Source organism: Xiphias gladius, chromosome 14 (genome assembly GCF_016859285.1).
Source record: "Xiphias gladius isolate SHS-SW01 ecotype Sanya breed wild chromosome 14, ASM1685928v1, whole genome shotgun sequence".
NCBI classification, from domain to species: Eukaryota; Metazoa; Chordata; class Actinopteri; order Istiophoriformes; family Xiphiidae; genus Xiphias; species Xiphias gladius.
Genome location: NC_053413.1, coordinates 7,342,305 through 7,355,536, shown reverse-complemented (window position 1 = coordinate 7,355,536; position 13,232 = coordinate 7,342,305). Strand labels below are relative to the sequence as shown.

Here is a 13,232-nt window from a genome sequence, read left to right as displayed (position 1 = left end):
ACCATTAAACGTCCTGGAAAATTTCTTTTTAGTGCTGCCGTAGCGAGGTAATAGCATAAACAATACACAGAGTATAAATTATATATACAACTTTGATTATGATGACACATTAAAAATATTTTTTCCACTCCCTCCCAGACTCACAAATCACAAACAACACATTGCCAAAGAAAAAAACTAAAAAAAAAAAAAAAAAAAAAAAAAGGGAGATGGCTTAAATACTAGTGTGAAAACAAAAAAATGACAGTGATCCATAATTTCTGTTCAATGTAATTGATATTCCATCTCAAACACCCATTTCAGGGCCATACGCTGAAACAACTGTGTCCAGAATTAAGGCCAGTCAAAATCAAAGCGAGAAAGTCCAGTGCTGTGGACCATATTAGATTGTTAACATTTCCATTAAGTGAATAAATATGCTCATCTTTCTGAGATTCTTCCCCATGTGTCTTTTTTCTCCCACCTTGAACCACATCCAAGTGTGAGGACTTGTCTGTGAACATGATCAAATAGCCATTTATGGGCTTTATCAATCTTCCTCGCCTTTGTCCGTTTTTGTCGGACCACGGGGCTCTGGGTTCTCCTCCATGTTTGGGTACACCACCAAACAGAGCTTTTGGCAAAGAAGAGTCATTTTACCTGGATACAGTTGGGGATGGAAGAGACCAGGGAAATTATTTTTATATTAGAAGATAATGGTTCTGTATCAAACTGGGAAGACATTTTATGAAAGCAGTTTATTCATCTATTAGTGCAGTTACACAGAGTATGTTTTCTTAAGTCTGGACCATCATGGAAAAGTATTCAGCTGAATCGTTGTATTTGTTCAAGGATTTAAAATACCCAATAATAAATGAAACACAGTCGCATGTAGCAAAACTGCAAATGAAATGCAGCAAAACCTAACATCTGTGTGCTGTTACCTCTTAACCCGTGTTTATTAGTGAACCACACTGCAGTTCATTTGAATGTGTGCAGAAAGTAACATTTACAGGCATCTCAGAGTTCAAACATTACGGTCAGTTGCTCATATTGAACACGAGGTGGTCTAGAAATTTAATACAACATACTCTGTGTGAATGCACCCTTAAACAGAACTAAGAACCATAATCAAGCCATAAAAATACCATCATGATGTTGCCTTACCAATAGTAATATCAAAACACAGTGGCTTGTTTTCCCAGTAGACTCCCAGGAAATAGACAGGGACACCGGTCATCATGATGGCCAATCCAACACCACAGACCACAGGCTCAGAGTAGAGGGAGAAGACCAGCAGGAAGGCCCAGAACAGCAGGTAGATCACTGGCCATACCAGGCTCACCTGGAGGGTGAGGGACGGTATTCTCAAACCTCAAATACCCATTCATGTCTGCATGCTAGCTTAAAATGCAGTTAAGTGTGAAACAAAAAAAAACCCAACAGTTTACCTTAACATCAAATTTCAATTTAAACTGGAAACATAAAATTCACACACTGTGGGAAACTCCGAATTAATACTATTAAACATTGGAGGAGAGAAATTGAAAGAATGTGGTATCAGTAATATATTATGGACCCCTTTTCTGTGCAGCCTGTCATCCTTTACCCACAAGTGAAGAGTAATTGTTAATCGATTATTCAAAGGATTTGTGAAAGGAAATTGGTCATAAATCAAAGTTCTACCAGAGTAGGTTTGGCCAAAATGAGTAATCTTTAGAGCCTTGCAAAACAGCAGAATTACTCAAACCAGCCCGTCTGGCACCAACAGTCATGCCACGGTCAAAGTCACTGAGATCACATTTTTTACCCCATTCTGATATTTGATGTGAACATTAACTGAAGCTCCTGACCTGTATCTGCATGATTTTATTCACTGCCCTGCTGCCACATGATTGGCTGATTGGATAACTGCATGAATAAGCAGGTGTGAGTATATGTTTAGTGTATAGTCCTCATGAAAAAGTGTTAAACGTCAAACCCAAGCTGCTCCACCTTTGTCTTTACCTTGATAGGTCGATACATGTCAGGCTGTTTGATGCGCAGCACAATCTGCCCAGCAACAGTGACGCCATAGAAGAGGTAGTTGATGAAACCCACATAGTTTATGAGGGTGTAAATGTCACTGGTGCACAACATCAGCAGAGTGGAGATCAACTGAATGTGGTGAGAGGGGGTTAAAAGTCATTTTTTGCACATGGGGAGGACACATAGGCAAAGTCAATGTTCAGTTTTGAGTCGAGCTTGATAGGACTCACAGTGAACAGTAAGGCTGGAATGGGAGTGAAGCGTCTGACATGAATCATGGCCAGTAGACGTGGGAGATGGCCTTCCCTTGCTCCGGCAAAAAAAAGTCTGGGAAACAGAACCAAAGACAGTTAAGTCCTGAGAGCAGAGCCAGATGGTGTTTGTTTACCATGTGCACTCGCCAACTAAGGGAACAGCTCAGGAAATATAGTTCAGGTGATTATGGAAATGCCAGTGCAGAATTTAACAGCAGAAGTGAGCGCACGGTGAAAAACTGACCAAACCAGGAGTAAAATGGGAGAAAAACCATTTCCCAATCAGGCACTTTCCCTACAATCTGCAATCCAGCATGTGACCCTGTATGTAAGTGTTTACACTGCTGAAGTATTGTATTCCTGCTTAGCTCTTCATTTTCACCCTGTTTACCCCGGGTCTCTGTGTGCATCCAAACAATATCAGCATGGGAATGAGACCAGCAAAAAATAAATAAATTTTTTTTTAAAAAGTAGCATAGCAGTCAAAGAACTGCAACGAGAAGACAGGTAGGACAGAAGGAGGTAGGGCGGGGGGTGAGAGACAAACTGACCGCGATGACGTGAACAGGGAGCCATTGACTCCCCCGAAGGTGGAGAGCGCCACAGAAATGGGCATGATCCATGACATTACTCCTAGCAATTTCTCTCCAAATGTCTGGGAGAAATATTAGGAGCAGAGAGAGAGAGAAGAGGAGGAGGATAAAACAGGTGCACAGCTGAAACACATTCTCAACAACGGCGATTAATCAAGACATTTCAAAACCAAGTGCAAAAGGACGACAGACTAAGCGTCACAGGCATTATGCTACAAGAAACATGCGTCAAATCAGTGAGGTTACTCTAAATCGCTGCTGGGCGATGCAACTAGTCCATCTCAAGGTGATCACAAAACTCAGATAAGTTTCTAACTACATACACTTTCTACATGCGAAAGGACACATTCATTTGGATTTGAGTGACTGTGGGCCTGTTTTCTCACCACTGCTACAGCATTAGAGGCCAGTAGTTCCTGGGGGCTCATGGCTGTGACGTAGGCCACGTTGGCAAACACATAAACAAAGGTGACCACAGGGATAGAGATGAAGATTGCACGTGGTAGATTCCTGCAGGATAAAAGACAAGATTGCGGTTCATGGTATATTAACTATTTCTGTGACTGAGGTTTGATGTTTCTATTGAAGCATGTCATTAACCTTTGATTCAACATGTGAAACCTTTGGATACATCATTAGAAATCATTTGTAAATGTAGATGGATGGACCTTTGGTATGGTGTTAGTTACTTGAGGTGTCCGCTTGGTTACTGCATAATGATTCTAACTTTTTTGTTTTACATAAACATTTTCCACGCTTATTTCTGCGTGAAATACTGAAGTGCATAACATTTTCTAAATGGTTTAACTTGAACTCTAGATGTTAAAAAAAAAAAAATTCATGATATTTATTGCCAAAAGGTATTGCAAATCCAGTTCGTACCCATATTTTCCATAGTAAAATACCGTTTGGGCTTCCACATATTCCAACGTTATCAGGATTCTTTCTTTACAATAAAAGATTCACCAAAGTACATGCAGTAGTCAGATCAAATACGCAGACCCACTCTTCTGTGATTTAGATATTCCATTTCCAATATAAATATTTAACATGTATTTTTATCTACGTGTGTGTGTCTGTGTCTGTAATGTACGGAGTACCTATAAAAATTAATTAAATCCAGCATTCAACACATGTACAGTAACATCAGAGGTGTAAATCATTTGCATCTTCCAAGATTTAGAACAACTCTCAGCTACAGGGAATCTCAGCTGTGGAATAAGCACCATTGTACTGCAGCCCAACCTTCCTCCCTCACAAAAGTTAATTCAGGCTTAAAGCTTATTTCATAAGCTTTAATTGTGTATATAGTAGCCTCCACTCTCCTTGCAACTTTTTAGCGATTGTATGCCTCTTCTGTGAGCAGCAATTGACATATGTACATTATTTCTATTTTCTTCTGTAACATCAGCACAAAATTGCTACAACACTGAAATGTCTTCACAAGCCCATTTGAGTTTTGATCTTACCTAAATCCTTTTTTAATCCTTTAAGGTACTATGTGTTTTTGTGCAAATAAATTAAACTAGACAATAAAAAAACCCTTTGTAAAATGTGGCTGATTTTCAAAGGCTGCAAGGTAGGATACAAGATTTGCACTCTACCTGTTCGGGTCTACCAACTCCTCTGTGACGTAGTTGAGGAAGTTCCAGCCTCCGTAAGCAAAAGAGCCTTGCAGGAAAGACAGGGCTATCAGACCGACGTCATAGTCACGGAAGGTTTCAAAGGCGTGTGCTGGCTCCAACCAGTAATAGTGACCTGTGGACCAAAAAAAACAGATGTCAGATTTCACCGAAATGTAATCCAATTGGATGTGGACTGCTTTTCAACACCACAATCTGAGCAGCAGAGGGCACCATACACAATATACAATGTTTTTACAAGTTGTTCCAAGTTCTTTCTGTTATGATTATTACATGTTACAGTTTCTTGCAGCCTTTAAAAAAAAAAAAAAAAAGTGTTTATTATACAATTGATTTACATAAACATCTTTCTGGATATTTAAGACTTATATACAGAGGTCTGTTGAATTTTTTAGGTATTTACCCTAACAGCATCAAGAATGTGTTATTAAGTATTTAATTTGCTAAAATCTAGACGTACCCCATTTTGGTCAACTCCTATGCAAACATCTTCTTGCTGTTGACTGCAATTAAACATGTTTAATTATGTTTATTTATTATTTATCCCACAAAATATTCTCTAATTTTCTCCTAAATGGCAAGCAATAATCAATACCAGATCTGGACAAAGTCAAAACTCTGGACAAAAGAGATGTTACTTAGCCTGTATCTTGAGCTTCCATCCCAGACAAAGTGGGATATGAGGGGTCTGAGTCAGATGTATGAGTTTGTCGCTGGGTCTGGCAGTTTGTGTGTGCGTGTAAGTGGATTATGATTGGGATGAAGAGCTATGAGGGACTTTAATCTCTTTCACACTGGGATCACAAATCCCGTGAGAGGACCAAGTTGACTATATTGTGATGGTAGCTGAAGCATGGCTGCTTCCAAAACAGTTTCCCCCTGTTTTAGCATCATGCCTCAAGACAGTAAATACCAAATTGGGGGTCAGGACAAAAGCAGGGGTGATGAGATAATTAAGAAACAAGAGAAAACACTACATATTTATTATGAAATTCTGGATAACTTTACCTCTTCAGACCTGTAAATACTTTTCAAATGAAACACTGAGAAGGGAACATCACTCTTCAGGTGAACTTCTCACAACTCAGACATAGGCAACCTAAGTTAACACTGCTTCACTTTAAAAAAAAAAAAAAAAAGGCTATGAGCTAAAAGTAAACATATTGAAAGAGACAAGAAAAAAAAGGAAATTCTACCTTTGCAAACTTGGACGAAACCCATGATTATGATGAGGCCCAGGGCCAAAAGCTTGCCAGCGGTGAAGACATCTTGGACACACGTGGCCCAGCGCACACTGTAGCAGTTCACCCATGTCAGCAACACTGAGGACAGCAAGACAAAATATTACATTAAGTTAAGGTGATACTTGTTTCATCTACTGGCAATCTACAAATAAGAAACATGGATCTCAAGCAATGAGAGTCAATATACAGTATGTACCAGAATTTCTTGTCAATTTCACACCTACAAAACAAAGACATAAGAAACTGCATGAAACAAAAGAAAATTTCCCAAGTCAGACAGAAACATTTTACACAATATGCAAGACTGTAGGCCTTTGGCTGAAGTCGCACAAAAAATAATTTAAAAAGACAAACATTGAATATTGGGAACTGCAAAAATGTACTATATAAAACAGGCTAATGTATAAGTAAACTAGAGTTACCGCCTCGCGGTAGTATGCCTTCGCAATCCAGTCAAATTGCAGGAAATATGGTCACAATCCCCCCTTCTGTTTCTGAGATACGGTGTTGAATAATAGTCAGAATAGTGTTTTTGCAGAACATTATGATGTCACAGCAAAGTTGACCTTTGACCCTTTGGATATAAAATGTCATCCCTTCATTTTATCGTATTAGACGTTTGTGTTATATTTTGTAATAATTAGCACATGTATTCTTGAGTTATGGCCAAAAGCGTGTTTTGAGAGGTTACAGTGACCTTCGACCACCAAAATGTAAATCAGTTCATCCCTGAGTCCAAGTGGACGATTGTGCCAGATGTAATGAAACTCTCCCCAGACGTTCCGGATATACTTTGTTCATGAGAATGGGACAGACGGACGACCTGAAAACATACTGCCTCCAGCCATGGTTGTTGCCGGCACCGAGGCTTAAAAATGATGTTTTTTTTTTTTAAATTATAATATCAAATTAAGGCAAGAACAACATGGTTATTGTTCCTAAATGACATATCTTAAGATAAAACCCACTCATGTAAAGGATAGGATCTAATTTTTAGTTATAATCAGTTGAAAATGAATGTGAGTATCTGCTTAGCTGCATCACACCCATCATGTGGAAATTAGTTTTCCCTTGATGTTAAATATTTGTTTTGCCTTCATATTTAGCATAACCTTAAGCTATTTTCACATTTTAACTTAATAAGCGTGTCTAATTTAATAAATCATCTTATTGGCACAGCAATTGTAAGCCTTTGAGGATGGCTTATCTTCAGGACCAGCAGAAGTGAGATACAGAAATGTCAAACTGAACAGAAAAGCATGTCTTCTGGCTAGAATAGGGGGACATGACAAATCAGGGTCCAGATTATGCTTTGCACAAATAAAATTTTAAAGCCCCTATATGAAGGATTTTAAAATTTCTAACTTAGGGATAGGTGCGGGCCCTCATTTTAAGGTGGCAATCAGGCCAGCATTTATATTCTGACAATTTGTGTGGAACTCAGTCACTAGTCCAAACATTGCTTGGCCTGTGTGACTCCATAGATTCACCCTATTCACCAAAATAAATGCCAGATTTCAAGTAAATATAAAGACAACTCCTGCAGCTATTTGCAAAAGCATTTGTGTACATCAGTCTTAAACATTTCTCAGGGTTTAAATTTTTACTTTCTCCTATTCCTTTACATTGTGCATTTGTAAATGTGAAATTGCTTACTAATGTACATATTGAAAAGGGGGCCGTCTAGCAAGTTATTAATTAACTTCCATGAAGTTGAGGAACTTGTAAGTGGCAAATTAAAACCACACCACGAGGCACAAGTGTCTTTACTATGACCATCTCCTGCACTGCCCATAACGCAACTTAATGGCATTTGTTAGACTCTCACTGCCAGGTACATTCATTTCAAACTTCATTTCAAACTCCATTCCTTCAGATTGTAAAACAGGCTTTCTGTTACAAATTTGTACCAAACGTCTCACAAAGCTCAAGCCAAATATCTCACGGAGTTTTTTTTTTTGAGACTTGATAAAACTCCTCCACAGACACGATACATTATAAAACAGTTTAAAAGAGGTTGTGTAGTACTCTTGTGAGTACAGCATTTAGTCTTCAGTCACTGCCAAGCCAAGTAGTTTTGCACGGCTTTGTTCACCGCCTCCAGCACACCCTCACCAACAATTAAATCTGCCACTTATAAAAGTGTTTCCTTAGCAGAGTTGCGCTCTGGCTTTCATTAACAAAAGGGTGTTTAAAAAAAAAAAAAAGGTAAAAAAGAAGACTCATTATAAAATAAGCCATATTCTCCATGCCTGACATGAACCTTCAAAGTGGGCTGCGCTATGTTGCTTCGTGATCTGTATCTGTTAATGCACTGACCTCAACCAATAGCAGTTCAATCTTGAGTTTTATTCTATCACTCACTCAGGCAGATGGCAGCGAGCAAACGAAGCCCACTCTCTGGGGGAAGGCAGGAGGGGAAGAGAGGCTGCAGGACGTAGTTAGAGAAGGTGAGCGCAATCACAGCCTGGTTGGTGGGGTAAATAACCAGCAGTGCAATCCACAGTCGCAGAAACCTGAGAGACAACACAGCGAGGTGGGGTTAATGAGACATGGCAACACATTTTGGGCACACATCAGCAAGCGCATACAACTGCATACACACCCACAAAACATGCACAGCATAGTGTGTGAGAATAACAGCCCTCGTTACAGGAAAATGTAATGCAAACAAAGGAAATTAAGCATATTAGCTAAGTACATTATAGTAATGCACTGGAGCATTGTTGTTAAACACGGGAGAAATGAGTGGAACTAGGTCAATGACATTCTGGGATGCTGGGAATACAAAACTAATTATGAGAGACTTTAATAACATGGTGAGCATGGTTGTGAGGAGGAGGGATGAGGACAGGAATTTATTGTAAAATTATCATTCATAACAAAAAGCTTGCTACAACCTTGCTATTCACTTCTTTAGTATCACTTTTATGGATCATTTACCACAAATCACTTTTAACAAAACAGTTTTTCAGCTAATTATTTATAATGTAATGGTGTTTTATTTCATTTGAATCTTTCTGTGCTTTATACCATGTTCTGTTTTTATTGTAAAGCACTTTGTTCCTGTGTATTGAGAAGTGCTATATAAATACAGTTTATTTCATATATTGTAATATTACACGAATTATGATGTATTGGAACACAACTTTTTAATACAGAAACAAATAATTGATAAAGTGCCTTTGTATAGAACATGATGTGATTTTAGCATCTTTCAAAGGATTCTCAAGAAAAAAAAAAAAAAGAAAAGGAAAAAAAAAAAAGAAAAAGACACAATCCCAGGTAACAGTACAGGTAATGTATTGCTTTCAGTCCGTTGTTCTCAGTGTTCCCACGTCAGATCTGTGTAGCGGCTATGCAAGAAGTTTAAATTCTACACATAAGGGCTTTGATCTCATCCTGATAATCAGACAAGTAGCATTTCTTCTCACCCAGCCAGTCCTCCAAAGATGTCTTTGACATAGGAGTAGTCTCCCCCTGACTTGGGGATGGTCACGCCTAATTCTGCATAGCAAAGAGCACCTATAGCTGTGATTACTCCAGTGGACACCCACACGATGAGGGCCACACCCACTGAGCTGGCATTCTCCAGAACCCCCTTAGGACTCACAAAAATCCCGGATCCAATGATGTTGCCTTAGTGAATGAAACAAACAAAGAGACAAAAACAGGTTAAGAACAGATCACTAAAAGACAGATCTGGAGACTGTAGTCAAAGTTAGCATTTAAATTTACACAAAAAATGATGTGAATACAATGAATTACACCACCCATTGTGTCCATAAAGACAGATATACAGAAGATGGGTATTCTGTTCACATACACTTATCAACAGTGGGAGAAAACATGAAAAGAATCACGAGACTATTGATACAGAATACAGACTATAAAGGGGAAAACTACAATTTCGTCACATGATGCCACATTTCATGTGGTGCTCATGTTTTGCATCTTAGATTTGTTTTCCAAAACAGAATTAATTTGCTCAGTCTAGCTTTGGCCCACCCTGTGTTTTCACCTATTGATCCCCGAACGAGTTTTCTGTGAATGGCCCACACTTTGTCTTACACCATTTAGTCATTGTGGGTCTTCTGAGAGGTCTATAGTCTCATATTCTACATTAAAACAACAGGGCCATAATATGGATTTTTTTGAGCAGTCTGAGCCCGCACTTGCACTGGCAGAACAGGTATCCCTTACAAGCTCACTGCTGGTCAAAAATATTGGCAACTTTGGTGTTGCTGATATTTTTTCTGTTGTATATTTAGTTTTTACCTTAGTTTTAGCAGAGCAGATGTTTGTCTTTTAATCCCTAAAGAATGAGTCCATATCCCGTGACTCTTGGGACCAGCAGGGAAACAATAAATCCAAGTGGGAACGCAAATTCAGTATGTTTCTTTGTTGAAAACATCTAGCCTGGGAAAATCATCCCCTCCCAGTCACTGAAAAGCTGGGAAAAGATGAGTCACTTATGACACTACCTACCTTGATTTAATAGTATTTAGGTATTTGCCAAATTGGGCAATTTGAAAAAATGACACCCCAGCTGTCAAGGATGAAATGCATTAGTTGTCATTTACATGTTATATGGGCAGATAAACTTGTGACTAAAAGCAATTATTGGACGGTCATGTACAGACTGCACTTAAAAGTCTGGCTCAGCACAGCCAGGGACAAAGACAGTCAGACAACAGTTAGATACATTATAAAATGATTAACTCATTAAATTACTATTGCTCTTTTTTTGTTGTTCAAGTTTAATGTATGTTACTATGTAGTTTTTAAATTTCTGTATCATATTCATTTGAATAACCATAAATAAATTTAAACATTGTTCCTCAGCTGGTCACCACTGTTTAATACCTGTATATGTCCACCATGTCGTGGCAGATATGGGCCACTATTTGGGCTTGCCAAGTGAGACCCAGTTTTCAACATGCAGTGGCTCCACACAGGCCCAAATGGCTTGTTTGCTGGGTAGGTTGAGCACCCATTTATCCATAATAATCCATACATCGTATTGTAGCCAACACAAAAAAAAGTAGGGTACAGCCCTTTGTTATCAATGCATGTAGCGACCACACTCCAACAATGTTTCTGATGGTGATGGAAATTGCAGTCTCAACAATGGCGGACACCCATTAGTGGGATTGCTTTTTATTGACTTTTTTTTTTTCCTCTGCATGTGTGGGAAGTGGGCAGTGACTAAGGGGATTTCATGACAGCCAACAGTTCCCTGCAAACTATAAGAGAGGACATGCAAGACACACGATGCTGGGAATGCAGTGTGCAGCATGCCCAGAAATCGACAGAAAGAGACTGAGGATGTAAATTGAAATTCGACAAGGGAGAGACTTCGCTCAGTAATGCTCAACCATTTAAGATACAATGCAAACATCTGTATTTCTGAAGTCAATGCAGCTCGATTCAGCTACATTTTCTATACACATGATGGTCCATTTACATCATGAAAAATACTTTCAACGTGTGCTTGTAATTCGTAGATATTACTTGGGTGGCTGGGATCTAAAATCTGACCTCATCACTGCAAATCAGTGATATCTGACACAAACAAGCTGTCAAATACCTGTATTGAAACCCAAGTCAAACAAAGTGCATGATTTTTTGTTGTTCGATTATTTTGTTGCCACGATTTTTAAAAATGCCATAAAATATGGACTATAACAACCTAGATTTTTGGTTGGTTGGTGACACGGGCCACTTCAGTTTAAAGGCTGAAGTGGAGGGAAAAGTGAGTTTAACTCCGCCTTACTCCATCTGCTAAGCCGACGAAATACGAGACGATTTCTTAAAATACAGTTGATCTGGTTAAAACTGGTGAGGGCCTCACTGACCGGGGGTCACGTGTGCCAGTAATGGTACAGTTCGTGTGGAGCAAACGCCACACGGGTGGACTTACCCACTATAATGCCACAGGCGCTGACTAGGCCGATTTGTTTTTTCAGAGCCACCCCGGAGCTTCCTCCTTCATCTCTCCCCACACCCGACTGAGGGTCTGGCGGCTCCGAATGACCTCCCCCGCTCCTGCCGCCGCTGCTGCTGCTGCTGCTGCTGCTGCTCCGCTTCCTCGGACCCTCGCTCATCCTGTCCAGTGTGCCCCCCTCTTTTGTGGTTCAGGTGACGGGGGCAGCGTCGCCCCACTGAGCCTACCAATGCATGAATTAAGATTTATGGTAGCATTGTTTAAAAAAAAAAAAAAAAAAAAGTTAACAGCTCTGCGGTTCTATTTGCCAGACACATTTGCTGAGTAATTTATCCACCACTTTCCCGTAAACCTGTTAGGTGTCAAAAATGCTGATGGCAGTGGTTTCCATCTTTTCAGTTGGCTACAGCAGTGCTAAAATTAGAAGGCAAATCCTAGCATCAATAATTCAGAGTGCGACACGATGAACTGCCCGGCCCCTGTACCTGGAAGGTTTATTGTAGTGACCACCAAACAGACTTTGAAGCTATTCCAGTTTGTTAGACAGAATGAGACATCTAACGTTTAGCGAACTGATAAATGTTGAAATGTTAAAGTTCAAATTCACTATTTTACCCTGCCTCGCGCGAGACTAAACCGTTTTTTTTTCTGTAATTACAACCAAGACTGGAGGAATTTGCAAGTAAGCCACCCGCAGGAACCTCCTGCTCTGTGTTCCACTGACTAAAACTCAAGAAAGCAATTGATAAAGTGCTGACCCACCTTCTCAGCAGCTGCGGTAACCTGAAAACCCCTGAAAGCTCGCTGCTATGTGCCGGGCTTCACGTTGGCCATCATTCCTGTCGGGTGGCCGTGATGAGCGGGGATAACAAAAGACTTCCAGCTGACAGCCTCGATAAATAGAAAAGCTGGTTATTTTCGACCAATCAGCGCCGCCCAAATTGTCAACACGTCTCAAGCCCCGCCCTCTGTAGTGAGGACCCAGTGCTCGGCTTCCTCCATTGAAAAATGAAAAAAGAAAAAACCCTACAGCCTCTGCACGCCTGTACAAACCGGCTCCCATGGTAACGCTTAGTGTTAAAAATGAACCTTTATAAAAGTTTTCTTCAAATAAATAAAAAAAAAAATCTATATTTTTATGAAAAAAAAGGAAATTGGCATGTAGCACTACTTGCTGTCCAAAATACTGCATATTTCAAATGATGCGTGAGTATACCATCTGCATTTTCCTCAATTTATGACACTTGTCAAATAAAAAGAGCAGCAAGAAAACCATAAATAATCCTTAAAAACATTTCCAAAATTTCACGTTAGTATCGCACAGACAGGCAAAACATATTAATCCTCTTTTGGCCCTGGTTCTGTGTCTGTCTATAGCTACCGCAACTTGTATGACGTACAAAAAAAAAAATGGCCTTATCGTGCATGATAAGGCCAGGCAGGGCGTTTGTGTGCGCCTGTACTTATAGACTCGAGTAATGATAATGTTCAAGTACGCAAGGGCAAACGTGGAGACAAATTAGATTCCAAATAGTCACAAATGT

General features: G+C 39.6%; 1 protein-coding gene across 3 annotated transcripts; it reads right to left on the bottom strand.

The window, feature by feature from the left end:
- Nucleotides 1–207: 207 nt before the first annotated feature.
- Nucleotides 208–12,583, bottom strand: slc7a8b (solute carrier family 7 member 8b). 3 transcript variants are annotated; one of them, XM_040144742.1, is made up of 12 exons: nucleotides 12,451–12,583; nucleotides 11,665–11,911; nucleotides 9,176–9,380; nucleotides 8,106–8,257; nucleotides 5,694–5,819; nucleotides 4,459–4,612; nucleotides 3,241–3,364; nucleotides 2,813–2,916; nucleotides 2,238–2,334; nucleotides 1,987–2,136; nucleotides 1,147–1,324; nucleotides 208–639 (listed from the first exon to the last, which is right to left on the bottom strand). In XM_040144742.1, the coding sequence occupies exons 2-12, from the start codon at nucleotides 11,846–11,848 to the stop codon at nucleotides 530–532; spliced, it is 1,584 nt and encodes a 527-aa protein (XP_040000676.1). In that variant the 5' UTR covers nucleotides 11,849–11,911; nucleotides 12,451–12,583; the 3' UTR covers nucleotides 208–529. The 3 variants fall into 3 exon arrangements, with proteins under 3 accessions (XP_040000676.1, XP_040000678.1, XP_040000679.1); XM_040144744.1 differs by having other exon boundaries at nucleotides 11,665–11,905; XM_040144745.1 differs by lacking the exons at nucleotides 4,459–4,612; nucleotides 8,106–8,257; nucleotides 9,176–9,380; nucleotides 11,665–11,911; nucleotides 12,451–12,583 and having other exon boundaries at nucleotides 5,694–5,809.
- Between the last annotated feature and the right edge of the window lie 649 nt (nucleotides 12,584–13,232).